General features: G+C 43.0%; 1 protein-coding gene across 1 annotated transcript; it reads right to left on the minus strand.

The window, feature by feature from the left end:
• MXD1 (MAX dimerization protein 1) lies at positions 1–27230 on the minus strand. Its single transcript, XM_030877466.2, has 6 exons — positions 26920–27230; positions 26073–26172; positions 21193–21222; positions 7336–7450; positions 5187–5346; positions 1–4948 (listed from the first exon to the last, which is right to left on the minus strand). The coding sequence occupies exons 1-6, from the start codon at positions 26990–26992 to the stop codon at positions 4761–4763; spliced, it is 666 nt and encodes a 221-aa protein (XP_030733326.1). The 5' UTR covers positions 26993–27230; the 3' UTR covers positions 1–4760.
• Between the last annotated feature and the right edge of the window lie 425 nt (positions 27231–27655).

Consider the following 27655-nt stretch of genomic DNA (forward strand, 5'->3'; position numbering starts at 1 on the left):
TATCTTTAATAATGAAATAATTTATTATTTGTTAACAGTTGAACAATACAGAAGTTTACATATACACAGCAAAGATTCTCTGAAACATGAGTAGTTCTCAAAATGCACGTACTAACTGTAGTAAAAAGCACCATTCTCTATGTCTTGACACAGGATTTACATTGGCATCGTATTTACATAAAGAAATAAACATCTGGAAACAGAATTTCATACTCTCATCTGCTGCTCCCTGTTTAGGCTGTGTTCACCGTTAGGAAGATGGCCCCCAACGCTGACGGTTCACAGCAACATTCCCAGAGCACCAATTCTAAGGACAAGGGGTCAAGGCAAGCTTGGTTCTCTGGTAAAAGCTAAAATGAAGAAAGCCCTCTCAATCCTCCACACCCCCCAGACAGAATAAGAAATCAAAATTTAAAATCTGGGTAAATCTTTGAATCTAGTGCTTTACTAATTCTCATTTTATGATTTTGCGAGAAGACAAAGATACTCAACTTCTTCAGCCATTCAACAGCTGGCTCTAACGGTGCCAGGCAGTTATTTCTTCTTTCAGAAGAACACAGGGTAAGAAAATCATCCATGTAATAAATATTAATGAAAAAATCAGGATAAATCACATATCGTACCCCCCCCAGCCCCGGCCTCATCCCCAGGTATTTTTGAAAACAAAACATCCCACAGTCTACAGAGACCTGATAGTGTAGAACGAGAAAATCCACCTCACCTAAAGGGGTCTTTGGGTCGTCTTCTGCCAGGAAGGATTTTTAAAATCAGGAGTAGCCAGCAACCTAAACATACTGCATCCAAGAGTTAAACATAGAAAAATAATAGATTGACTTGTAGGAAATCGCCTTGCAGCCTTTGACTTTCTGGTGTTCAACACACAGGTCCGATAAAGGGGAAAGACAAAGAAACTTGAGGAAACAAGAAGAAAGAAAGGAGTGAGATTCGGGGGAATAAAGCACAATGAAAGTGGTATCTTTGCCAATACAGTATGATATAAAAACCTGAATCATGTGTATGTGTATACTTTTCAAAAATAAGTTTTTTCTTTAACGGATGGGGGAGAGGCAAGAAGCAAGCCCACAAAATCCATTATCAAGCCCCAAGATATTGTTAGTTATTTTGAGCATCACAATCTTACCTAGTTTACACACCCCAGGATTTGCTTTTGGCCACTTCAGGGACTGAGAAGAGAGGCTCCTAGGAAACCCAGGTAAGGGCCCTTTGTTTCTTTTGAAAAAAGTAGAGGTTAAAGGAAAATGCCCACCTTCAAAAATAAACCACTCAAGCGGCCGATTGCAGGGTCAGGGCCTTCTTAGTACTCAATTCTGAATCGACACTAAAATTATTTTCGTTTTGGGTTGACAGGAAGAAAAATGTAGGTCCTGCTCAAAAAGGTGACACTGAATCACTAGCATTAGATCTGTGACTAGAGAAAGGAGCCACGGTCGCTATCAGCACCTTGAATCCCAGATCTCTGCTTAGTGAAAGAAAACAAATATACCCTGGGTGCCTGCCCGCCATTCTAAGCCAACAGGTATGGAAAGCTAGGTTTTCTGGGATGTTAACAGAAGCACACATATATTTTCTCACTGCATGAAATTAAACTGCACTACATACTCTTTACTTTCCCATTTGCATTGCAATGGTATCAATAAGAGTGTAGACTTGATTTTAGTTTCTTAAAACCAGTTTTCACATAAAAATATGCATGTGCCTATATATACACACATCTGTATTTACGTACAATAGTCAAAGTCTTAAAGGCTGGGGCTTATATCTTTGCCCGTCCCCTCCCCCCAACAACCCTAATAGAAAGGTTTTTCGTTTTGCTTAATAAAACAAAACAAAACAACAACAACAACAACAAAACAGAACCAAAAAGGCTGTATAGCTCTTAACAGTTATGCTGGTGGATCAGTGAATGACACGACAGATTGGCGCATCAGGGCGGCTGGTCAGCCACGTAGGGAAGGGGATTAGCTGCCTGGGGCTGAGTTTGCTGGTCCTGAAGGTTACAGTTTTGGTTAGAGAGAGGCCTGTCTAGCATTCGGTCTACCTCAAGATTTGAAAGTCGTGTCTAACCCTGGTGTCAGTTTATCACAAGCGCATTAAAAATATAGAGATCTATTAAGTTCCACATTTATATGCTATCAAATTGAAAAGGACCAGACAAACAGTGCAAAGGTCAAATAATTACTATTTTATATTGGGACAGTACATTTCATATTTCAACCAAAAGACAAAAATGCAGTTTAACTCAAAGGCACAACAATTAAAACACAGAAAATAATGGCATCTCTCAGATGCCTTATTTCTAAATTAAACAAACAAATACACAAGTTTTGTTCCCTTCCCTCCCCCAATGCAAGCCCACAAGCTTTTGCCAAAGTCTTGAGTTTTCGATGCCGCACAGGATCTAGCATCGTGGACTTGTGAGGCGCTTGAATGTAGCAATTAAAATGCTTGCGAGGTCTAGCGAATGGCATTCGAAAGGGACCTCAAAGTGCAGGTATATCTTTTTCAAACATGTTACAGGCTGAGCTGGCTCTTTGAACACTATCACTCTGCTTAAATTCAGGAAGCAGGCTTTAAAAATGCAAAAGGCATACAAGTTGTATTTCAGTGCAAATCTTCAGCTGGTAATTGGAAAAGATTCCAACAATAATAAAAAAAAATCCTTTGTGTCACCTGCCCCTCCCCCCACCCAAACCTGAAATGGAGAGAAAAACAGAACAAAACAAAAACAGAAGAATTACAGATGACTTTGGAATCATTTAGGAATCACTACTTCCAATTAAAAAATTTTAATACATTAAGAAATCAATAAAAAGAAAAAATAAACACAAAAGTAATCTTTGTTTCGACTGTTCTTCACGTCCAGAATGAGCTTCCGTGAGGAGTGCGTTTGAGCTTTTAGTCGTGGGCAAGGAAGAGGCGCTGAGGAGGTGAGTCTGGGGCCGGGGAGACCACAGGCCAGCGGCGGGCACAGGCGCCGCCGCTACTGGTTCAGCCAGGGAGCCCTTAAGTTGCAGTGCGGCTGTGGATTTAGGAATGTTCTCATCACTTTGTGACACACGCTCTGTTTCAGCGTCACAGGTTTTACAAATGGTTTGAATTCAATGAAAAAGATTCACCAGAGGCTGAAAGCATCGAGACCTCAAAACTATGAATGCAAAAGTATTAAGGGGAAATGAACCAATTCTGTAGATACCTACATACAAAGTTTCTAGAACATCTATAAAAGCACAGTCATAAGAATTTATTTTCCATTACATTAGTTTATATAAAATGAATAAATAGTATTTATAGATTTAATGTGTCTTATGTACATATACATGTGCTCTGTTTTAGCTTAAATAAAAATGCTACAAAGTGGGAGACCACTTAAGGGAGAAATCATAACCAAAAAGAAAAATCAGCCTTTTAAACTATTAACCCAAAAGCCTCCATAAAGAAGTTTCTGGGTGTGTCCAAAAATAATCAATAAGGAGAGGAATTGTAGTAACACTGTACCATCCCCTCCCGTTCACCTGCAACAGAGAGTAGAAATGTAGACTTCTCCTTGCACTGATGATGGACACTAGCTCAGCTAGTGCCAAAGCTCAGTTATTGCTGCAAGTTAAACAGCAAAATAGATTAGAATTGGACCAAATGTCACTTATTTGGGGAAAAAAACCAAAACCAAAAACAAAACAAAAGAGGCATAATCAGTTTGTGTTAAGTGGGAAATGGAGATCTCATTTATCTCTGAGGTAGGAAAAAAAAATGTTCCAGAGACAAGGAGCATAACCGACTTGGAGGGGAAATGTGCCTTGGGAGAGCAGGACACAGCATGGTCCCAAGGACAGCGCACAAAAATAGACTGTACCGTTCTGTGCGTGAGAACAAACGATGCTGGAACTTTTATAAGCTGTGCTACCCCAAAGACGTGCTCGCAAGGGGTCCGTTTGAGAGTGAGAAATACTGCGGCCATCCACACGCGGGTCGGGGGCGTTGGCGCGGGACGTGTGTGAAGGGTGTGTTTTCTGGAGGTATTCCTGCCTGCTCACAGGCGGTGAGGGCCATGGTTAAGCGCTCTTAAATCCCACTTTCAAAGCTTACTTTGGAGTTCTGAGATCAGGATCTCAACTTTAAAAGTTTTGTTTCCTTCAGTTTCCTAAGCACAAGACACATTCGGACATTTCCGCTAGGCAAGTCACAGAGGAAGCCAGAAAACTTCAGGGAAGGTCTGGTAGACTACACGGGGACAGTAAATAAGAGGGGGAAATTGCCGAGATGTGAGTAAGTGCTTATCCCGTCTAAGAATTCTTGGGTGCTTCAAAGTGATTGGAATGTACAGTCTGTCAGAGACGAATTTTTATGGAGAGAAAGAGAGAAGCTAGAGGATGCAGTCAGAAACCCACAATCCTGGGGACGAGTGGCATTCGGCCACCCCAGACTGAGCAGTAACGGGTCGGTGACGCCCTCAGGTGTCCAGGCTGCACTGACTGGCTCAGCGTGTGCCTACCCTACGCCAGCAGGCGCGGGGGCCCGCTCAACCCCATTCAAGATGGGGATCGTGGATAAAAGAAAAAGAAAGAAAAAAAAAGAAACCCACACTCCTAAGCACTTCCTTGACAACTTTTGCACAGCTGCTTTTGGTGACGGTGGAACACGGAAGCTGACGTGCGAGGGAATTGTGGGCAGGTCCGATACGCTACCTAATCGAAGCCGACGGGCGGGACCATCCGGGCGGCAGCCGAAGCGACCACGCTCTCCTAGAGCCCAAGACGCGTCTTGTGGCCGTCCTGGAGCTTTCTCCTCTTGATGCTGGAGCTGGAGTAGCCCTCATCACTGCCCAGGCTCTGCATGCTTCCCCGCTCGTCCAAGTCGCTCACGCTGCTGCTGCTCCAGTCCAGGTCGCCCGTGAGATCGTCTGTGCTTTCGACGTCCACGTCGATCTCTTCTGTGGGAAGGACGAGACAGAGCGTGGTGAAGGCCTGCTTCGGAAGGGCCAAGCGACTCGGCAGGGCCCCTCCTTGGCCGCGGTGCCTAACCGCTGCAGGAGAGGACGCCTGTCCCCGCAGGCCACGCCCCTCGACTTCTCCAAGTCACGGGGGTTCTCGGCTTCCCCTCGGCTCCGCCTCTGGCAGGCGGCAGGGGGCTGGGGAGGGGCCTGAGGATGCGGGCTCGGGGGGGCTCACCCCTGTCAGAGTCGGAGCGCTCCGAGGAGACCGTGGAGCCGGTGCTGTCCGTCCGTATCCTCTCGATGCCCAGCTGCTCCAGCTGCCTCTTCAGGTGTCGCTGCTCTCGCTGAAGCTGGTCTATTTGGTGAATGGCTTTTCTGTCACAGTCTTCAAGTTTCTGCAGGTCAAAAGGGGTAGTTGTTGAAGGGCACAGGCAGATTTCAAAATTGGTAATGACCCTGCACCTCCCTGCCTTGTGGGGAAATACGGCAGTTTTCCTCAGAAGCCATTTGCTGTGTCCCTTGTCAAGCTTCTCGCAGGGACAGGAAGCTGCCTGGCCGGTGACTCCTGTCTACATCTAACTTTTTCAGCATCGACAACACTTTGGAACCTGCACTGTCGCATGGCTTCCAGGGTGAGCTAACACTCTAGCGTCCAGCACCCCTCAACTGTGATAGTGGAAAGACTGTGGCAGGATCACCCAACCTGTTCTCCCTTGTCTGTTGTGACGCCCCAAACACCTACTCCCTGAGCTAGAGCACTGCGTGTGACGGGCGCTTAAGAAACAGACTTTCCTTTAGAAGTATGTTTATTCAAGTACGTGTCCCAATTACATAGGCACTTTTTTTTTTTGCGTCATGCCAAACCTCATTTAACTTCTGTCTGTTGGCAGGAATAATATTCCCTTTTGAAGTCCTGATTCTAAATTTCTAAGCTCAAATAAGAGCTTAGAAAACACATTTCCATAGATCATTTTGATTTTACAAATCTGTTCTCTAGCTTCTCAGATAATTCTTCAGATAATTCTGAAGATTGTGTAACTGTGGTTGTTTTGCTCTAAACAGAGGTTCTTTTCCCTCCTACAACTGCCATGTACGCAAGGCTATCAACCATAATTCAAGTAACACGTGTCCAGCTATGACTCTGACTATAAGAACATGCTAAACAGTGATTTTGGCTGTGGCTCTCAGGAGTTACCCTTTGCTATTCCAGCCATATACTGAGTGCTGACTCTGTTTCAGACTCTCCGGGAGGTGCTAGAAATACAAGGTGAACACAAAGATCTGGTCCCCTCCCTTGTCCATACTCTAACAGCATGGACAGAGACAACCAAATAGCCACACAAGCCATGGTCAGGTGTCAACTGTGATAAGTGCTAAGAGAGAGAGATCCAGTAATAATAAGGACCATCTGTCACAGGAAGGAGGTGACCTAGTCAGGGAAGGTTTCCCTGCACGGTGATACCTGTGCTGAGGTCTGAAGGATGACAAGAAGTTAACTAGGTGAAAAAGGGAGGGGAAAGAGTACCAAGCAGAGGGAATAGCATGTACAAAGGCCCTATGGTGAGAGAGCCTGACAAGTGCAAGGGACTGAAAGAAGGGCTGAGGCAGAGAGGGGAGCCTCTGGCACAAGCTGCTGCTGCAAAGGCAGGGGACGGCCGGGTCGGGCAGGCCTGGTCATACAGTGTGTCCTGAGCCATGGAAGACTTTTTTTTTTTTTTTTTTTTTTTTTTTTGCGGTACATGGCCTCTCACTGTTGTGGCCTCTCCTGTTGCAGAGCACAGGCTCCGGACGCACAGGCTCAGCGGCCATGGCTCATGGGCCCAGCCGCTCCACAGCATGTGGGATCTTCCCGGACCGGGGCACGAGCCCGTGTCCCCTGCATCGGCAGGCGGACTCTCAACCACTGCGCCACCAGGGAAGCCCCACGGAAGACTTTTAAATGTGGTGACATGTTGATTTGAGCTCCGGCAGGATTGCTCTTGGGAAGCCTGGAGATTAGCTTGGAAGAGGCCTCTGAGGAGTTTACTACAGTACATGATGGACTTTGTGGAAATACACCAGGCTGTGACATATGTAAGTCTTGGAGACATGTGGCTAAGGAGCAAGATGATCATCAGCAGCAAGGATGACCCTGACTTTCTGGCCTGTACATGAGATGGACAGTTGGATAGACAATTTAACTTCTGGCGCACAGGGGTGAGAACTACTCAGCTGGGTTCTGGACATGTTGAGTCTGTGAGTCATCCAAGACATTGACTTGGTTGGAGTTCGAGGAGTTCAGAGGAGAGAACTGTCCTGGAGACAGACATCTGCTGTCCCTCATAACAACAAACAAACCCTCCCTGGGCAGGTAAAGACAAAAAGGCATCCCAGGATGCACTTACCTTTATGTGCAATTTGGCTTTTGTTAATAAACTCAGTGTAGTGTGTCGATTTGATTCTGGACCAAGTGGCACCAGCCCCTTCAACTTTTCCAGGCATAAGCGAAGGTGGGCCCGTCTACAAAAACAAGATCATAGTAGCATTGGAGACTTTCAAAGCCAGCCGGATGTCACCCGGGAGAACAAGCTCAAACAGAGTATGAAGTCGCCCAGTCCAGTGATGGCAAATGCCACCAGTGACTTCCAGCCAAGTGGACATCTTTTGAAATTATACAACTCTGGTAAAAACCAAGGAAAAGCAAAATCCATGGTTTTCTAAAGTTAAGTCTATAATATGTATGAAGGGGTAGAGACTCATATCTACTATTTTTTAAGCACATGAATCAGGTTATCTCCAGGTTTCTGGGTTATGATGTGACCTACAGAACATCCAAGTTCAGAAAGTAATGACATGCCAGTGAGAGAATCCTTTGAACCCATACTGTTCTTTCCCCTTCCAGGACCACTAAATCACTACAACTATATCTTGCTGTATATAATATTTACCCATGTGAATGACAAATGTATATGGTTATTCATTACAACTTTATTTGTAATAGCAAAGATTAAAACAACCCAACTCATCATCAATAGGGAACTGATCAAATAAAGTATGGTATATCCATACAGTGGAGTACTATGCAGCTATGAAAGAGAATGAAAATGTACTCTATGTACTATGAGGAAAGAACGTTCAGATATACTGTTAAGTAAAGAAAAGCCAGATACCAAACTGTGCATATAACATGCTACATCTTTGGGTAAAAGTGGAGGAAAAATAATTATCTAAAGGCATGTTTTCTTGTATAACATAAAGAAAGCTTGGAATGATACATAAGAAACTAGTAACAGTGGCTGGGCAGAAAAGAGTCAGGGGCTAGTCGAACAGGGACAAGGAAAGGGGGGGAGTTTTTACTGAATAATTTGTTACACTTTTTCGTCCTTCAACCATTCAAAAAGTTAGATGCATTTTTTAGAAACAAGGAAAATGCCCATCAGTGGTATTGCTATACTAACAAGCAGGCTGACAGCTGGAGAGAACCACCAACAGGTCTTGCAGTGTGGCAGAATGTGGCAGAAGCACAAGAGTCCCTAAAATTTTGGAAATTAATACTTCACTGAAACCTTGGTTTAGGCTTTATCCTAGAGGCTAGCAGATTCTGTGAATGTGAGAAACAGCCAAGATTCAGAGTTTTTGCTTCAGCCCACCACCTCCTTCAAGTCTTCACAGGCCATTCCAGTCCACAGTGCTTCCTCCATTTTCTGAGTACGTACTAGTTTATCCTATTCATTGGGAAATTCACTGTTCTGCCTGCCTTTTTTGGTATTTGTGACTTAACCTTTCATTGCCAACTCCTTAGAAAGATGGGGCCGCAACTTAACCATTGCTGGGTTGCCTTGGTGCCTTCCCCTCCCATCGGCTTAATGCACGCTTGCCGCGTGGTTGGTGTCGTCTATTCCACTAGACTTCAAGCTTCTCGGGGCAGAGTCCATCTCTGCTATGTCTCTGCACCTTCAGTAGTGCTCAGGGTCCTGGGGTTTTAGGTACATGTCCACTGCCCGTCCCCACGGCAACCTGGAGAAGAGGTCCTGGGAGGCTGAGAGGCTATCCTCCAGCTGAACTGGAAGACAACTGGAAAGCTCAGTTTGCCCCTTTTTCCCTCTTAAAAATTTCACCGTATTAACAAAGGTTGGGATCGAAAGAAGAAAACTGCTTCAGAAAGCTCAAATACAGGCCAGTATACCTGATATTGACCAAGGCAGTCAATTCACACCCTTCACATCAAGACTTCAGGAGGTTCCCCCAAGGCAGATCCAACAAGTGGTTCTGAGCTCTCACCTCACCTGCTTCTGAGCCTCCTTCCTCTTCTGGCTCTTGAGGTTGTCCTAGACTCTCCAAGGTCCCCTAAGCCCTGGCAAGCTAGAGAAGTCCAGCATTCACTCCTGAGCTAGAAAGAGGTAGCGGTACAAGAGGCTTACTATTTTACAAGACTTCCGCTTGCTCTGAAAACCTGCCCACATGGAATGGCCACCAGCAAAGAGCCACATTAGAGGTTTGCTCCTCCAACTACTACATGAGGAGAAAAAAACAAAAACAGAATTTGTGTATAAAAGGTACTTGTTCACCTTGGATAATATTCTTCACAAAGAGCCATGAAAATAGATCATGTTATTAGAAACACCATGAGAATGTATGATTAGTCACATATAGTTATTCTCACTACAAAGTTTACAGACTGTCAAGTTTTAAAACAAGTTCAAAAATAAAATTAGATTTAGACATTTTTCAGCCTGCTCATCGCAAAGACTACATGATTCAGAACAGTGTCATATTAGTCCTTTTATGATGTGGGTTTATCTACAGATATGAGTATGTAAATTTTTAAGGAAGTTTGTCTACTGATAAAAATAATAAAGTCATCTTTCCATGCATCGTCATTCCTAGTTACTCAGGGAGTCTAGCCCAGAAAGTACAATATTCACTACCCAAATGTGGGTTTCCAAAGAACACTCCCAGTTGTGAAACTTGAAATAAGCCATTTGACTGCTTCAAGTTTAGGCTAAAACATGTTCATTCAGTGTTTTCTGACCTAGTTTTATGGAAATAGGAGCACAGTGCTTTCTGGATTCTCGTAGAGAGTCAAAGCCAACTTGTATCTTTCGCAGTGCCTGCCTCACCACTCCAGCCTGATGCCTGCCCTGCCCACCTGCCGCCTACCTGCAGCACATCCCCGGGGTTGGTGCCTGGGCCACCCCCAGGGGAGGGATGAGGTATGTGAAGCAGGCTCAGTTCCATGATATGATAGTGAAATTCAATTCCTGAACCAGACAAAAAAGCAAACAGACCCCTCTGTAGCAGCTCCCACTGAGGGGCCTCAAGCCTGAGACACACCCTGCCCCCCTCTACCCCACGCCGGGATCCGGAATCCTTCAGCCAGCCGTGAGCACCCATGGAGTGCCCAGGTCCCAAACAAGTAGAACAAGCTCCTGTCTCAGCTCTCTGTCCTCAGTCCCGACCACGCCCGTGCCCAGGGCTCTGGCCTTCTAGAAGGAGCCTGCTGTCCCACTGTGAACCAGGCCTAACCCCTCTTTCAGGAACTAGCAGGGGTTTTGCTACATTTCCTCAACAGGAAGTCACCTGGTACCCACATCTGACCCCTACTTGGAGCCCCTCTCATCACATATTCAGACAGAGCTCCCCCTGTTGTCAAGAGCTGCCTCCCAGCTCCCCACTGGCAGCAGAGAAGGGTAGTCAAGTCCTGGCTCCCTCCTGCCCCAACTGCCTCGTCTCTTCACACTGATCCAATGGACTTTGACAAACCTCACCTGCTGATTCTTCAGAAATATCACTCTGCTTACTCTGCATGCGCTGATATACCTTTGGTCTCCGGTAGCACACAGAAACCAATCTTTGAGCTACAGTGAGTGATGCTCAGAATCAAGTGCGGCCTATGATAATTAAACTAGATACAAACTAGAGCTTCTCTTCAGTAAGCTTTTTATTGTTTTTTTCTTTTTAGTATCTCAAATTTTATTTATTTTTGTTTTTAATTATTTTTATATTCTGAATCTGTCAGTCACTATACAACCAAATATTAGTGTAGTGATTAAGGGTAAAGGTTTGGGGTCCTGGCCTTGCCACTTATTTCCTGTGTAGCCTTGAGCTACTTAACTCCATGTAGCATCCGTTTCCTTGGCAGTAGAGGGACGATGACAATGCCTCCTGCCAGGGCTGTCATTGAGCATTAACTGAGATAGGGTATGGAAGCCCCGGACCAGGGTCTGACATGAAGTGCTCTGTATGTGGCAGCAGTCATTCTTTCAACTCTAGCTTCCTTTGAGGAAGGATAATTGCTGGGAGCAAACACAGATAATTATAACCCTATCATATTCCTTTCAAAATCAATAGGGAACTCAAGAGTATCTCACAGGGTAAATAGAGGCTATCTGGTAAAATCCAAATTCACTAAACTCTCCCTTAAAGAAAACTGACATCTTTTGTCATTAAAAGATTTAATGGAAAATCTAACCCATTTTCTATGGAAATAAAGATCTTGCTTATGCTAAAGGTATTATTTTTTTACGTTTAAAAATCAGCAAGGACTTTATAATGCTAACCCAGGCTAAAGGAAAGACTCCTTTGGAGCCACCCCCATCGTGTAGAGGCAGGGCTAGAAGGACTCCAAGGTTGAGGGGGAAGCATCTGAAGCACACCGAGATCTCTGCCTACATCTCTCTACTGTGATGGCCAAAAGAAAATAAAAATTGGGGCAAATATGTATTGACCTTGGAAATCCAAGCACATCTCTGGATGTGTTATCCATACCCAGAGAACCTAAAATATCTCACGTACAATAGCAAGAAGAAAGGAGAGCATGTCTAAGAACAAACTTAAAAGAGTTTGGGGGGCTTCCCTGGTGGCGCAGTGGTTGAGAGTCCGCCTGCCGATGCAGGGGACACGGGTTTGTGCCCCGGTCCGGGAGGATCCCACGTGCCGCGAAGCGGCTGGGCCCATGAGCCATGGCCGCTGAGCCTGCGCGTCCGGAGCCTGTGCTCCGCAACGGGAGAGGCCACAACAGTGAGAGGCCTGCGTACCGCAAAAAAAAAAAAAAAAAAAAAAAAGAGTTTGGGAAGGATCTCTGGGAAGAAAACTATAAAACTTTGCAGAGAGACGTAAGAAAATCTGAATAAATGGAAAAAACCAGCACTTTCCTAGATATGAACCCTCAAAGTAAAAATGTCAATGCTACCCAAGTTTGTCTACAAATTTAACATAATACCAAGAGAAAAAAATCCCAACTGTAATCTTTTTAATGCTGGGAAATTAGTCTAAACCTCACCTAGAAGCATAACTGTGTGAGAGACCTCCAAAATTTTTGAAAAAGAAGAATGAAGAGGATTGTTTGGTACCAGTTATTAAATTGTATTATAAAGCTGCAGTAATTAAAAACAGAATATACTAATACAGGAAAAGATGGACAAGTCACAGGAAGAGAAGAAAAAATTCCCAGGAACAGACTTTAGGAATAGATATGAATTTAGCATATAACGGAGCTAACACTGCAAATCCTTGGAGATAGCCCAGATTATTCAGAAAATGGCAGGGGAGTGGGGAGATTAACATCAAAATAAATTCCAAATATATTAAAGATTTAAAGTATATTTGGATACCTCAGAGTTCTGTTGTTAGTTTTCCTTCACTCTTGTCAGCCATGAAGTACGGAAAATTAATATGCAAGTGAAGGAGGTCATCAGTGAAGTGGGCTCTGGGCTGTTGGAGGCGCCACCCCAACCCGAGCTTTGGCACTGATGGACGGCACCGGGGCTCACCAGTGCGCTCTCAGACAATTCTGAAGTCTGCTCTTTATACCTCTGCCTCCAGACTCAAGATTTTTTTTTTTTTTTTTTGCCACGCCACGTGGCATGCGGGATCTTAGTTCTCCGACCAGGGATCAAACCCGCACCCCCTGCAGTGGAAGCACTAAGTCTTAACCACTAGACCGCCAGGGAAGTCCCCAGACTCAAGCTTCTTTGATTTTATTCATACCTCTCTCTCTCTCTCAGGCCAGCAGATTTGTAAATTGGGAGAAAGATGCAACAAAAAAAGTAAGATTACAGGTAGAGACTATGCTACCTGCAGACAGTGCTCCTGAATTTACTCTGTCGTCCCTAAAGTTCTTCCTGACTTGGATGCAGTCAAGACCAGGAATGGTATGAAATCAGGTGTGTGTCTGTCTGTCTTTGTCTGTATTGTGAGGGAGACACTGTTATCAGATATTGCTCTTCTTTATTGAAGATCTAACTGAACTCTCTCCGTCAGACTTTCACAGTGAAGTGTATGACAAAAAAAGAATCAGGTTGGGGCACAGTAAACAGTATGGCAGCCAGTTAAGAGGGTAGATAAGTAATTAGGTTCGCAGGTGGAAATCTTGAAATACATGCTTGGCTCTTTCATTCATTTATTCCTCTAGAATTTCTCAAAGGATTACCACATACTGCCACTTTCCTAGGTGCTGGGGATACGATGTTGAGTAAGACCAAGTCCCTGCCTTGAAGGTAAAAGTTTAAAGGTTAAAGTTTAGCTGAAGTGATTAAACACGGAAACAAATTATTGCAGAATTATTTATATGAGCTACCTTCAGACCATGACAAATATCCGTTCCTACTGAAAGTTCTAGAATGGGCTCCCCTTTGCCCTCTACCAAACATATTCTTTCTTTTCCCTCATCCACATCTTGTTTGACTTAACTTCTCCATAAAGGTTTTCAAGCTTTCATAGCCTATCAGAAGCTTTTTTTCCTTTCCAAATAGATCACATTCATTCATTCGTTTATTTGCGTGCTGCAGACCTGCTATGTATTTAAATGTTCTGCTTCTTTCATTACCAAATAATGGAAATGACCAAGTCTTCTATTTCGTGTTAACCCACTGGAGCCTAGAAATAATAATGCACCTGCAGATGCTGACCTAAGAGGAGAATCTGATCTCTTTGGTAATTCATGTCCCTTCTCTTTGAGGAAAGCCCTACTTAACGAACATGATACACTGGACCTCACTGAGTACTAGTTTTCATTAAAATTGGGCCCAAGATTATTTCCAAAGAAGAAAAAAAGAGTTGCATAAACAATACCTATTTCCTCTCCTGCCTTTGTGTGGACACAGATTTAGCCCATTAAATAGCTTTGTAAATCCTATAGGATAACTGGAAGTTGAATAAAAATAACTTCAGATATGGGTATGTATGAGCTGTGTAGTGATTTAAAAAAAAAGGATATTTAGTATAGACGAAGAAGAAACAAATCTTAATGGGTCAAAAAATTACTCCCTAAAAGTGATTACAGGTCACAGAGATCATAACCTTCTCCAGATTTTGGGTTGAGAACAAAGCCTTACTGGGTTAAACAAAAAACCCAGGGGAAGACTACAAGTCACTCTCTGAGGAAGAAAAGTACTCTCCTTTTTCTAAAATGGACACTTTAGAAATAATTGCCAAATGCATCATTATTACCGACTTAGGCGGAACCTTGGAAGGTTTGAAGATTTCTCGTAACTGTGATCGTAATCTTTGTAAAATATACAGAGATAGTCATATGCTCACTGTATGGGAACACGGCACTCAGTAAGCAATGTGGAAACAGCAATTCATGGTGGCTACATTTTAAAGTAATAAAGTCACTTCTCTATTAAAGTATTAAATACATAAGTATATATTTAATATTTCCTTTCTAGAGCCCAATTAAAAAATACAAAATATAGATTATAATTAGTACTTGCTAGCTCTTTCTCACCCTTTGACTATTAGTGTCTATGACAAAAAGTCAGGGAGTGCCTCCAATGTTCCCTGTAGGGGACTGGAAATTGGCTGAATAACCAGCATGTCTCTTCTTCATGTTCTTCCAAGAGGTACCGTCCAGGAAAGATGGATTCTAGTAGTAAAAATCAGTGTGCGCCTCCACACCGCCACCATAGACCACACTAATACCTATATTCTTCCTTCGTAATAACCAGGCCATGCCCTTAGCCCCATGTGGCAACAAAGCAATGTGGATTTATTACAACATCCTAGAGTGAAATCTGAATGTGGTCAAGGGCGTTCAGAAGCGGTAAGAATGGTGCAATGCACACCACAACTCAGGACCCTACCCCTTCCGATATAAGGAGTTTGGCCATTTGAAAAACAAGACCCAAGAGAAACCACTCTAGGGAACTGCAATCAATTAGAATATCTTGCCAGAAGAGACCTGACTGGAATGGTTTCTCATGACAGACCAGATGCCACTGAAATACTGTTTGACCAGATGAAAACAACAGCTTAGATCAGGCTGCTGAATCCTCCTCACAGAGCACACAAAAAAATCTTTTGTCATAGAGTCATAAGACTCTGGCAGAGGTAATCTCTCTAGACCAGCTGCCTAATTCCAGAAAGGCCTGCATATGTACCATTCCAGAAAAACGAGTGTCTATAATTAAAGGAGATACTAGAACCTTCTTTTGAAAAGGAGCCCATTCAAGCACCTGACTCCTGACCCACTGGCTGCAGCGTATATGTGTTCACTCAGCCTCCATTTGCTGAGTGGCTTATTGAAAGGCATTCAAACAAGAGGAGTTCCCAGCTAAGGAAAGGAAAGAGCAGAATTATCATCAATAAAGGGCATATAACAACAACCAAAGACTAAAAGGTTTCCCACATCCCAACAATAATTAATCAGTAATTACAATGGGAAACCAATAGCAATTTTAAAATATATACAAATAAACCCAGGAATACCTTTTACAAGAAATGTGCAAGATCTATATGGGAACATCAAAAAACTTTACTTAGAGACAGAAAAGAGATCTGAATAAATGAACACACACATCAAATCCTGGATGGAGAGCTCTAAGATGTCAACATGAACTTTTAAAGGTTAATTTATACTGGCATTATTTAATTTGGATTTTGAAAATCCCCAAAAGAATTTGGGGTACGGAGAATTGAAGGACTGACTACAAAATTCATTAGGAAAAATAAACTGGTGAAAAGAGCTAAGAACATAGTAAAATAAAAAAAAGGAGGAGGGGGCTTCCCTGGTGGCGCAGTGGTTGAGAGTCTGCCTGCTGATGCAGGGGACACAGGTTCGTGCCCCGGTCCAGGAAGATCCCACATGCCGCGGAGCGGCTGGGCCCATGAGCCATGGCCGCTGAGCCTGCGCGTCGGAGCCTGTGCTCCGCAGCGGGACAGGCCACATCGGTGAGAGGCCTGCGTACCGCAAAAAAAAAAAAAAGGAGGAGGAGGAGGGAAGAATAGAGATTTGCTTTACCAGATCCTGAAGTGCATAAAACCACAATGATGAAAACAGTGTACGCTGCCACAGGAAGAGCAGGTGGGTCAGTGGAACAGAAGAACAAGTCTAGAACCAGACTTAGCCATAAGCAAGAACTCAGTATACAACAGAGGCGGCAATTTCAGATAGTGAGAGAAGACTGATTCCGTAAAGGTAAATGACAAACTGGACAATTATATGATACATGAAGAGGCAATCTCTTTCATATATATCCTTCATACAGTAGAATCTTTTAAAAATAAAGAAAAATATAAACTCCTCAGTAGAAAATTGGGCAAAGGTTATTTAACAGGCAATTCACACATACACAAACTGTCAAAGATATGAAAATTATTAAACTGTGCTAGTAATACAAGAAATGCAAATTAAAACAAGTTTGTGTGTTTCTGTTTGCTTTTTACTTATTAAATTCATAAAAGTCTTAAGGTAAAATATAAACTTGTAAAGGTAGAAGGAAAATATGACCTATAACCCGCCTGGTGGGCAATCCAGCAGTCAACATCAAAAACCGTAACAATGTGGATACCATGAATTCCACAACTATACATTTACCCTAAGGAAAGAATTATGATGTTGGACAGAGAATTACCCATAAGGTAGTTTAAGCAAGCATCACTTATATTAGGAAAATACTGGGAAAGGGCTTCCCTGGTGGCGCAGTCGTTGACAGTCCGCCTGCCAATGCAGGGGACACAGGTTTGAGCCCTAGTCCGGGAAGATCCCACATGCCGCGGAGCAACTAAGCCCGTGCACCACAACTACTGAGCCTGCGCTCTAGAGCTGCAAGCCACAACTGCTGAGCCCGCGTGCTGCAACTTCTGAAACCCATGCGCCTAGGGCTGGTGCTCCGCAACAAGAGAGGCCACCGCAGTGATAAGCCCGCACACTGCAAGGAAGGGTAGCCGCCGCTCGCCACAACTACAGAAAAGCCCGCGCGCAGCAACAGACCCAACACAACCAAAAATAAAAATAAATAAAATAAATAAATTAAAAAAAAATACTGGGAAGAACCTAAAATAGGGGATTGGTTATTATGAGTTATGGCACATCCATATGATGTAATACTGGGCATTCACTAAAAGTAATGTAAGAAAAGGAGATTTAACGGTATTGGAAAATGTTCATAACGTAGCTTGAAAAGAAGCAAATTATTTACTATATAATCCCATATTGATTTTTAAAAAGTATGCACAAAAGTCTAGGTGGATATAAAACTCAGCGGTTGCTACTGCTGCAAGGTCTATTACATGTAATGTTTATCTTCTTTGTGCTTTTCTGAACTTTCCAATTTTCTACACTAAACTATTTTTAAAGTTACTTTCTAAAAAACAATTGGAAAGATACATTTCAAAGTTCCATTGGTTTCCTTGGGCTGCTAGAATTAGGGATGATTTAATTTTTAGTATGATTTTCTATATTTCTCAAAATTTTCTACAAGATTAGTTTAAAAAAAAAAAGAAAGAATGACCACACACTCACCAAGGGTGTTTCCTTAGGAGGATAGACCCACAAAATTACTTACAATGCAGAGAAGCACAGGCCAAGTGACAGACATATCTACAGTGAGACTAAATGGAGCCCTCCACCCTGGGGGCTTGGCCTCTGTGGGCTCAGGATCCCCAGCACCATCTTTGGTGCTCCACAAATGCCTAGTCTATTGAATGAAAAATACTGCTGCTGCCACCAATACCACCTCCCACCTCCACCTTTCTAGAAGTCTTTTCTTCTATCTTCCCACCAATGCCAAGATTATTAAATGGGTGGTGTTGGATACAGTATTCTCATAGTGGAGTCCTGATGCACACCAACTCTCCAGAATCTCTAACGTGCCTCAGAAAAGGTTTCTGCATGAAAAAACTAACACAGGTATAATTAACTTCGCAATATTAAAGAGAAAAAAAATCCAATTACTGAAAGTTCTTTTCCTCACTTGCTTTTTTGTTTTTTTGAGAGCCATGCCCATCTTTTTAAAAAATGTGATGTTAAGGTAAAAAATGGCAAGGGTGTATTAGCCTTTAGCAAAGTGGTACTGTTTTATAGGATTCAGCTACTGAAACCAAGGGGACTACAAATGCAGCTGTTCAGCGGACCACCAAACCCTAAAATCTTAAGCAGCTACACTATACGGGAGAAGAGCCCAACAATTTTAACCCTCCCTCCCCCCACCCCGGATTGCAGCAACCAGTGCTTGGTTAAATTAAGTAAATTTGAGTCCTGACTTCCTTCTCTTCTGCTCACATGCTCTAGACTAGAGAAAAAATGCTCAAGACCTTAGAAGACCAAATTCCAAAAAAAAAAGGACAATAAGGAAACTAGATAACTAACTTTTCAATAAGCAAAAGTAGACTGGTCACATGCAAGCAATCTGAATTATAAGCAGCTTGCTCAGTGATGACTTCAAATCCAATTTTCTAGAAACTTTGCCTCCACAGCCTCCTGTGCAGACTGTTTCTGTGTCTTTCTCGTTAGACAAACTACATTTCTCTAGGATAGAGACCATGCTGATTTAATACCCCAGTATGAACTTACTTAGTACCCAGTACTGAGCACAAGCTCTTAAGACACTATAGGCAGAAAATAAACATTCTTCAACTGCTAAAATAAACGATAGGGACTAAGGGTCCGCATGCTGCAACTAAGACCCGGCGCAGCCAAAATACATACATACATACATACATACATATTTTAAAAAAATGATAAAATCGACATCCTGTGGTATTCCTGCAGAGGTAAAAGGCACAAAGCTGTAGTAAGTAAGCCTAAGAGCCCTTACCTGAAGGGATGAAATTTTAATAATAAAAATAAATGCCTAAAAAAAAAATGCCTAGGGGGAGGAGAACTAGAAGACTTTTCAGCAGAAATAGTCCCAGTTTACCCAGTTCACCCCAGAGGCAGGAAGATGGGAGAGAATCTAAAGATGAGAAAGAGAAGCCACATCTGAAGACAGAAAGACTACCTTTCTGTCTTCAGAAGAGATACTTTGGAGTTTCCAGCTCATGATACATAAATCCCTAATGCATAAAGACGCTCTGATTTCAAACATGGTCAGTCACAATCACAAAGAAACTGAAAGGGGAGAAGAAGGATGGGGAGAAGCACATGTGCGAGGCACACTCACCTTGCATCCATCTCTCTCACACATGCTTGCGTGCACGCACGCACACACACATACACAGTGGAGTAATGCTAGATCTTTGCCCTGTTCCAAGATTTTCCTTCCTAGTCAGGGCCTGGTCTGCCCTTTCACTGACGAAACATGTCATTCACATCCTGACTATCAGAGTCAGGCTCCCTCTTCAAAGAGGGTTTGCATGAAATAACCACATATATTTACAGAACCATCATTACATATCATCTTCTTCATGCAGGCCACCAAGAAAGTCACTCAATCTGGATGGGTAGCCTGTACTTCAAACTGATGGGAGCTCAGAGACCAGAATGAGGCTTGTTAAATGGTTTGGAACCCTGGCTGCATATGAGAATCACCTGGGGAGTTTTTATAAAAAAATACTAGTGCAGACTCTCAACCCAAGCCAATTAAATCAGAATTGCTAGGGATGAGGTCTGAGCATTGGTGTTTTGGGGGGTTTTTTTGCCCTAAAGCTTCACAAAGAATTATTAATTTTTTTTCAGCATGGTAAAAGCAAGTGGTTATGTCTTTTTTTTCTTTTAATCTTTACTAGAGATAGAAGAAAATGTGCTTTAAAACACTCCACAGAAAGGGGTGGTTTTGACTATACAAGATTGGAAAAATATTGATAATTGTGGAAGCTGGGTGATGGATACACAGGAATTGATTACATTATTCACTTTACTTTTGTATATTTGAAAAGTTCTATAACAAAAAGTTATTTTATAAAATCAGCAGAGGGACTTCCCTGGTGGCGCAGTAGTTAAGAATCCGCCTGCCAATTCAGGGTACGCGGGTTCGATCCCTGGTCTGGGAAGATTCCACATGCCGCGGAGCAACTAAGCCCATGTGCCACAACTACTGAGCCTGTGCTCTAGAGCCTGCAAGCCACAACTACTGAGCCCACATGCCACAACTACTGAAGCCCGCACACCTAGAGCTCGTGCTCTGCAATAAGAGAAGCCACCACAATGAGAAGCCCGTGCACCACAACGAAGAGTAACCCCCGCTCGCTGTACTAGAGAAAGCCTGAGCGCAGCAGTGAAGACCCAACGCAGCCAAAAAAAAAAAAGGCATCCGTAAGAAACAAAAAATAAATACATAAAATAAATCAGTAGAAATAAAAATTTGTTCTCTTACCCCCAAGTATATGAGTGTATGTGTATAATGTATTTCATATAAGAATATTTAAAAACATTAAAATAAAAGCTTTGCAAGTGATTCTAATGTGCAACCAGAGTTGAGAGTGACTAGGCTATGTCATTTGAAAAATAAAGATTTAAATAAGCAGCAAGAGGGGATCTAGGTGAGAGACAAACTCCAGCTTGTGGCAAGATGGAGCCCGGTGCGGGTGGCCGGCCTCGTCTGAGTGCCTCACCATCTCCAATTTCTGCTATGCATACATTTGCCTGACTTTTGAGAATCTTTATTCACAAGTGAACTGTAAATACACATATACACATATGTATGTGTATGTGTATCTATATCTATATAGATCTATATCTATATCTATATATCTGTGTGTGCATGATTTAAGACAGCGCTACCAATTATATTCAGTAGCATGTAATTTTTAAAAAACACTATTTGTAGAAACACTGCCTCTGACCTAAAATGCTTTGGCCTTAGAATAGTCACACAGAAACACATTGCTCGGGAAGAGCAGGCTGCGGGGGCTGAGGACTGGGGGTGTTGTCTTTGGGTCTATCTAAGTGATGTACGGGCAGTGCTGATTAGAGGACCCTGAGTAAACTCTTGTATCAGGTGCTAAGTGTGGGAAGTTAAGAGCCACAACTAAGTCTCAACTTAATGAAAAAAGAATACATCAAAACTCCCCCCATCCCACCCCCAGAACCTGCAACTCACCTATTCTTCTCCATTTCATTGTGAGTCGATCTGAAAGAGGGAACAATAAAAGTAAGATTATTCTTGTCTTAAAGGACTACTCCAACACCAACACAATTATTTTAACTGCTTTCTCTCCCAAGTTGGTAGGAGAGAAGACAGAGAAAGGGCTCTACTAAAGAAATTAGTCCCTTTGGGGAATTAGATAAATGTAAAGATCTAAAACAGAGTTCAAGGAGAAGTGACAAACTAAGAGGCATGCATTCCCTAGTGGAAAAGTAGTCCATTTTAAGAAAGGAAATAAGAGGGTTCTATTTACACAAAGAGGAGAACAGCCGCACACTGCTATGTGAATTTGGGCCATATAACACCGCAAAGCTCTCTTCAGGCCGAGCGTGCAGCAGTGGAGATGGGGCACCCCACCCCTGCCCTGCAGCCTCAAGGTGTGCCATACACCAAAATTGTATGCTAAGTTGTTTGACTATAGGATACAGTTTAAAATGGATAAAAATAACCCTTCTTCGCTCAATCTTTCTATTTCCTGAAGTTATTTTATCATGTACAACCTCCTGAAAGATGCTACTGTTGAAGAGCTACCAAATTATTTCAGGAAGAGGCTCCCAAGACTCAGCTCAACAGAAAGACGATAGGCTAGTTAAGGCAGCACTTCGGGTGGAATCTCAAGTCCAGCTTTGCCACCGACTGGTACTGTGAAAGAAATAAAATTCCTTACCATCCTGTCCTCGGTTAACCCCTCTGTAAAATGGAAATAAAAAGGACTGCCAGTTGTCTACTGAACAAGCGTGGATCAATGAGGTAGCAACTGTAAAAGTGATTAGAGAGTCTTGGATGAAAGTGGAGGTGTATGTGAAATCATACTCTTAGTGTGTTTATAGCTGACCCTGGTCTAAGGATTTATGGACAGGTTTCCACAGAAGTCATAAGAAATCAGTCAATGTGGCTATTGTCCTTCTCATACAACTCATGCCTAACTAGTTATAAATAAACTTGAGGAACGTCCCAGCATTATAAAGGAGCTGAATCTTGACTTTACTTATGGAAATTCTCTGGACCCTAATCAGTTCAGGAGAGATGACACCCTGGCTCAGGTCGAGAATTCTGTGGGGCCATAACTGGAACCTTACTGGGCCTAGGAGATAAATTCTCACAGTAATCATGGAGGAACACTACCTCTGTGAACGCTCAGCCACTCATTTACATCAAGAGGCACCACCACCAAGTTCATTCACACCAGAGACTGGGGGTGGGGTGTGTGCGGGGTAGTCTTGAATGGGAAATTTCCAACCCAGCACTAAACTTCTCTTCCACAAGGCTTCTGGGGTGCCAATTTTTATTCATGAGGAAAAAACAAATAATAAGATAATGACAGTAGTTTCAATTTTAGAATATTTGTTTTCTAGATAAAGGACATGGGAACCTTAAAACTGGTTGACTTAAAAGCTTTAAATTGATTCACTTGGTTATCCTTCAGTGTTCTTCAGTTATATTTTTCTGATGGTATACTTCCTGCAATGGCCATCAGGATATCACAGTTAACAAGAGTCTGGCCTGCAACTGCAAACGTTTGGCTTTAAAGCACGTGGCATTCTGGTTTTAACAGGGAATAACAAGTTCAAAGCCTGACAGAGTTTTTAAATGGATGAAAGTGTATGATGAAAGCTGGTCAAGATTTCCCTGTTTAACTGTAGACAAGGACCATTCTGGGAAGGTGGTGGGGGAGAGAAGGGTGGATATTTGAAAAGAGCATGGTCTCTGATTATAGAAAAATCGTAGCACACAGGGCACCCTTACCCAAAATTTCTGGATTCTTTGAAGATACATATAAAAAAATTCAGAATCCCCAAGATAATCTTTTAAACAAATTCCATAAGCAGCATAACTCCTTCCGAACTTTGAACAGAGCTTTGGAAACTATAGATCTTATCTGATTACTTAAGAGTGCTGAACATATGGTGATTTCTACAAGCGGACTTATACCTAATGGCTAGGGCATTACTGAAGTACATTTGGTTTAGTGAAACTGAATTTTTCTTTAATAAAAAGCAGGCCGTTCAAAAAATGACCAGTTAAGAGACTGCCCGCCAACTCTGTTGATGGGAAAACATTTATATTTTAAATTAAAGCATTATAAGAATATACAGATACTTTGTGTCAAAATCATCTTCCTTGTGTCAAAATCATTTTCCATGTAATTACTGAAAAGATTTGATAACTCTGAAATCACTGATAAAGGTCAAATGTCACCATTTAAAAATATATTGTAACAAAAAGATAACTAAGCCAAACCAGTCCTTGGTTTAAAAAAGACTCACCCTGTCAAGTCAGCTATACGGCCACTGTCTCATAAAAGAACTGGGAGGCAAGTGCTGAACTTCCTCTTTCACATTACTGCCAATGCCTGCTTTACCAATTTAACAAAACGTACTTTTAAAACCTCTGGATTTCAATTCTAAATATTTAGTAACTGATTTCAAAAATCAGTAGGAAAGAAAAAAAAAAAGATTCCATCTCCTTGCAGTTCTCTGGATGATTCCAAGACAATCAATATTCACAATTTCATTTGTTTTTGTTCTTTAAACAAGCAACTAGAGAAACTTAAGATCTGCATTTTCATTTCCCAAGAAGTTTGATATGTAGCTAAATCTTATTTTTTATTGTCCAAGGAAAAGTACACCCCCCAAACACTACAAGCAAAGAGCCCAGCATTTCAACCTGAATTAACAAGAATAAACTGTTACCAATGGTTATGTAAACCAGCAGTAATCTTTCTATCGCCCTTACCTCAGTTCAAAATCCTGACCATATATGGCCTTGGATATAAGTCTAATTCAAATCAAGGGGTCAAACTGCATTCTCTGGGGAGATGTCTCACTGCTCAGGTAAGGGTCATTCTGAACAGGTCATAAAGGAAGTGAGTACATTTAAACAAAACAACCTGCTCTTGCTTCATATGTTTGCTTGGTGCCATCTTCAGGTTTAATCATGGTCTCTCAGAAATCCTTGCACCACTTAAGTTATTGCACAAATTCATTACTAGTCAAGAGTATGGACAACGGTGATAGCCTCCGGTCTCTAACCATGGAAAGCAAACCAAACCCATTGACAGAAATAACAGAGTTTTTCCCCAAATCCAGAGTTGCAGCCATTTCCCCAGAAATAAAGCTGGATATTAAAGAGAAGAGAAAGAAGCTATTTCCTGAATTGAAATTCTCAACTATCATTATTTTTCTTTCCTAATCAACTTTGGGGCCAAGCTACTTCTCTTCAACAACATCCCCTTCTTTTCCTCACCACTGAACATCCCCTCAACAACTTTCCCGTGAAACTTAGAAAAAAACGAAACTCAGAAAAAACCAGAGTGCTAAGGATTAAGCTTAGAAAAAAACAGAGTGAAAACTTTGAAAAAAATAGAGTGAAACTTAGAAAAAAATAGAATGCTAAGGATTAAGCCTTGACTATTAATGTGAGCAATTCCTCTCAAATCATGAGTGGACAAGGATAAAAGTAACAAATGAGCTACACTTATCCAGAAAAATAAACCCAAAGGCTTCAACGTTCTTCCAAAAAAGTTTTTAAAAATACTGTAACAAAAAGCAACACATAAATTGTTGTATACCATTGCATAATACAAGTCAGCATTAACCTTCTGCTTAAAGGCTGTCAGTACTCATGCACAGTTTTACTTGTTACCACCTTCAGATAATGTTAAAGGTGGGAGGGAAATTTACAAATTTCAAGAACTACCAGGTAAGTAATTAACAGATCCATCCTTCATGTGCCTTCCTATTCAAGAGCTCGGCACATATGTGCTGTTCACTCATATCCTGTGGTTCTTCCAGTGCTAAGGACAATGGGGTGAATCAAGGACAGAAGAGGCAGCAAGGACAAGGGAGTTTAAGGTTTAAGTGCGAAACCTCTGGCTTTTAGTTGTCTGTATTATGCCACAGAGGTTAACCAAATACAGTTACTCGCAGGGAATTTTCATGAGAATGGGAGACAGATAAGGATTCTAAATCAGTGTTGAAAATGTCAATGTTTTTAATTTACTGGAATAAAAGGTATAATTGAATGAGTCTAATAAAAGCAGATTTCCTAGCTAACATATATTAAGGGCAAAGAGGGGGAAAAAAGGGTGCAATAGCATTAGTGGAGTACTCAACATGTACCAAGAAGTACATTCAGGGTTTTAGTATGTGATTTCATTGACCATTAACCAGTATTTACTTCCCAGTGAAATTTACAAATTTCAAGAACTACAAGGCTAACATAAAAGGGTTGTGGCATATTAATATTTTAATATTATATGTTCCTGCATCACCAAAAAGGCAGGTTTTAGCCTCAGTCGTTCCTCTTTGCCGTTATAAATAGAGTGACAAATTAGATTATCAGACACATAACTGTATTTAATTTACATGTCAAATATGAAATCCTATCACCTATGCCAAGTCAAATACTTTAACACGTCTATAAAATCTTTACTATGAAAAGTAAAAAGTGGATAATGTCCAGTATTTTCAATTATAGAAAACTTGCCCTGAATCTGCAACTTCTGAAGGCAAAATATGGTCACTGTTGCTAATCTCACTTGAAGTTTCCACAGATTTTTGCTCCAAAAGGGAAGAAAAGCAAAATTAAGTTTTAAAAAAAGTTCATAAAGAAATAGAAAACATTTCCATTTCTCTCTTCTTTTCAGTCCCCTCAACCCAAATAGAAGGGCTTCCTCCAACGCCTTAAGACCATGTGTACATTACTGAATCATGATCGCCACTTCATTTACATGATTATAACCCTGTTATAATCACAACAGGCAACGTCCATTCTGCAGTTTGTATCATCTACAGTATAACCTAAAAGAGAAAGGGAAATATTTACCAAATTACCTGCTACTGCTGTTATTCTTCTTGGATTTGCTCCTCCGTTTTAAGGCATCTCTGTCCTTGTTATTGTATGGTAACATGGAGGCATAACCATGTTCAGCTTCTAGAAAACCGGAGGATCCAGTTAATGAATGAGCCCCGAACATTCAACACTCTCTCCCCTCCACAGTATTTCCCTTTTAAGATTGATTTATTTTTCATTAAAAGAAGATTGTGGAAATAATTAAACGGAGCAAGGTGGAATTCTTAGAACAATGATTGGTTTTTTTTTTAATTGAGTGAATATCCTCAGTGAGGAGCAGGTGTAAGGAGCATTCCAGCTGCTCATTGTTGAGAAAGACAGCAAGTCTCCTGGAGCCTGGGTTTCCCACTGGCAACGTCCAGCAGGTTGGTGTGTATTAAGTGGGACCAGCCTCAGGCGAAGGTGCGGGGCAAACACCGGGAGCCAGAGCCCGGGAGGGACGGTGTGGGGCAGGGGAGGCGCTGCTCCTCCGTCTGCGAGACCCGGCGCCAGGCCCACTTGGGGGCCGGCCGGGACGAGCCCCAGTGAGGTAAACCAAGGGCCTGGCTGAGGGGGCCCCGGGCCCCCCACTCGCGACGGGGTGCCGAGCGGGCGGCGCTCCGGACCCCGGGGCAGCGGTCCCTTTTCCACCCCCATTCATTGCCTTTGGGGCAGCGACGACCTCCCTTCGGACCGCGCGTGGGGAGAGCTGGAGGGGTTGGGAGCGCTCGAGGTCGCGCTCTCAGCTCCTCCAACTACCCCCGGAGCAGCTGGGCACCCGGACCTGCGGCTGGGCCCCTCAGAGCCCCCAGTCCCCGCTCGGGCCGGACTCCTCCCGTCCCCGTGCACCTCTCTCTCGCCGCTCCAGGTAGTCGGCCGCCTCCAGCAGCATCTGGATGTTCATCCGAACCGCCGCCGCCATTCTGCACCGGGGTCCGGAGCCACTGGACCAACCCCCACTGCCCACGGACTCGCCGCCGCTGCCGCCGGACACCCACGCCCCGCTGTGGACCCCGCAGAGCAGGGCTGAGAGAAGCTCTCTGGCGACCACGCTCGCCGGAAGGGGGAGGGGACCGGTGAGCCGAGCACCACCGACACCGTGACAGAACCCAAAGAAGAGCAGCAGCCGCCACCGCCGCGGAGTGTTTATCTCCGACTCACCGTCCCCCCGCCCCCAGCCCCTTCTCTTGACAGGCCCGCTTCGGCTGCGTTCCTCATTGGGCACCCCAAAGAATGCCCCGCCTCTGGCGCTGTCCGATTGGGGGAAGGCATTACAGCCCCGCCCCTCAGTGTCCGCTCCTCTCGCTGGTTGGTCACGCTTGACAAGGCCCGGGCTCCACCCTCTCTTTCCAATTGGTGATAGGATTCGCAACTCCGCCTCGTGCTCCTTCCCTGTTTTCCATTGGTTCTATACCGACAACCGGGCCCCCTTTTGCTTTGTTAGTATTGGCCAAGAGCTACAGAAAGCAAGCCACTCTGCCTGTATCCCATTGGTGGAACCTTCCTACACCGCCCAGCTACGATGACGTCACCTTTCCCCAAGCCAGCGAGCCCTGAATGGCTGGTGGTCAGCGGCTCGGCTACT

The sequence above is a fragment of the Globicephala melas genome, chromosome 12, assembly GCF_963455315.2.
Source record: "Globicephala melas chromosome 12, mGloMel1.2, whole genome shotgun sequence".
Classification (NCBI taxonomy): domain Eukaryota; kingdom Metazoa; phylum Chordata; class Mammalia; order Artiodactyla; family Delphinidae; genus Globicephala; species Globicephala melas.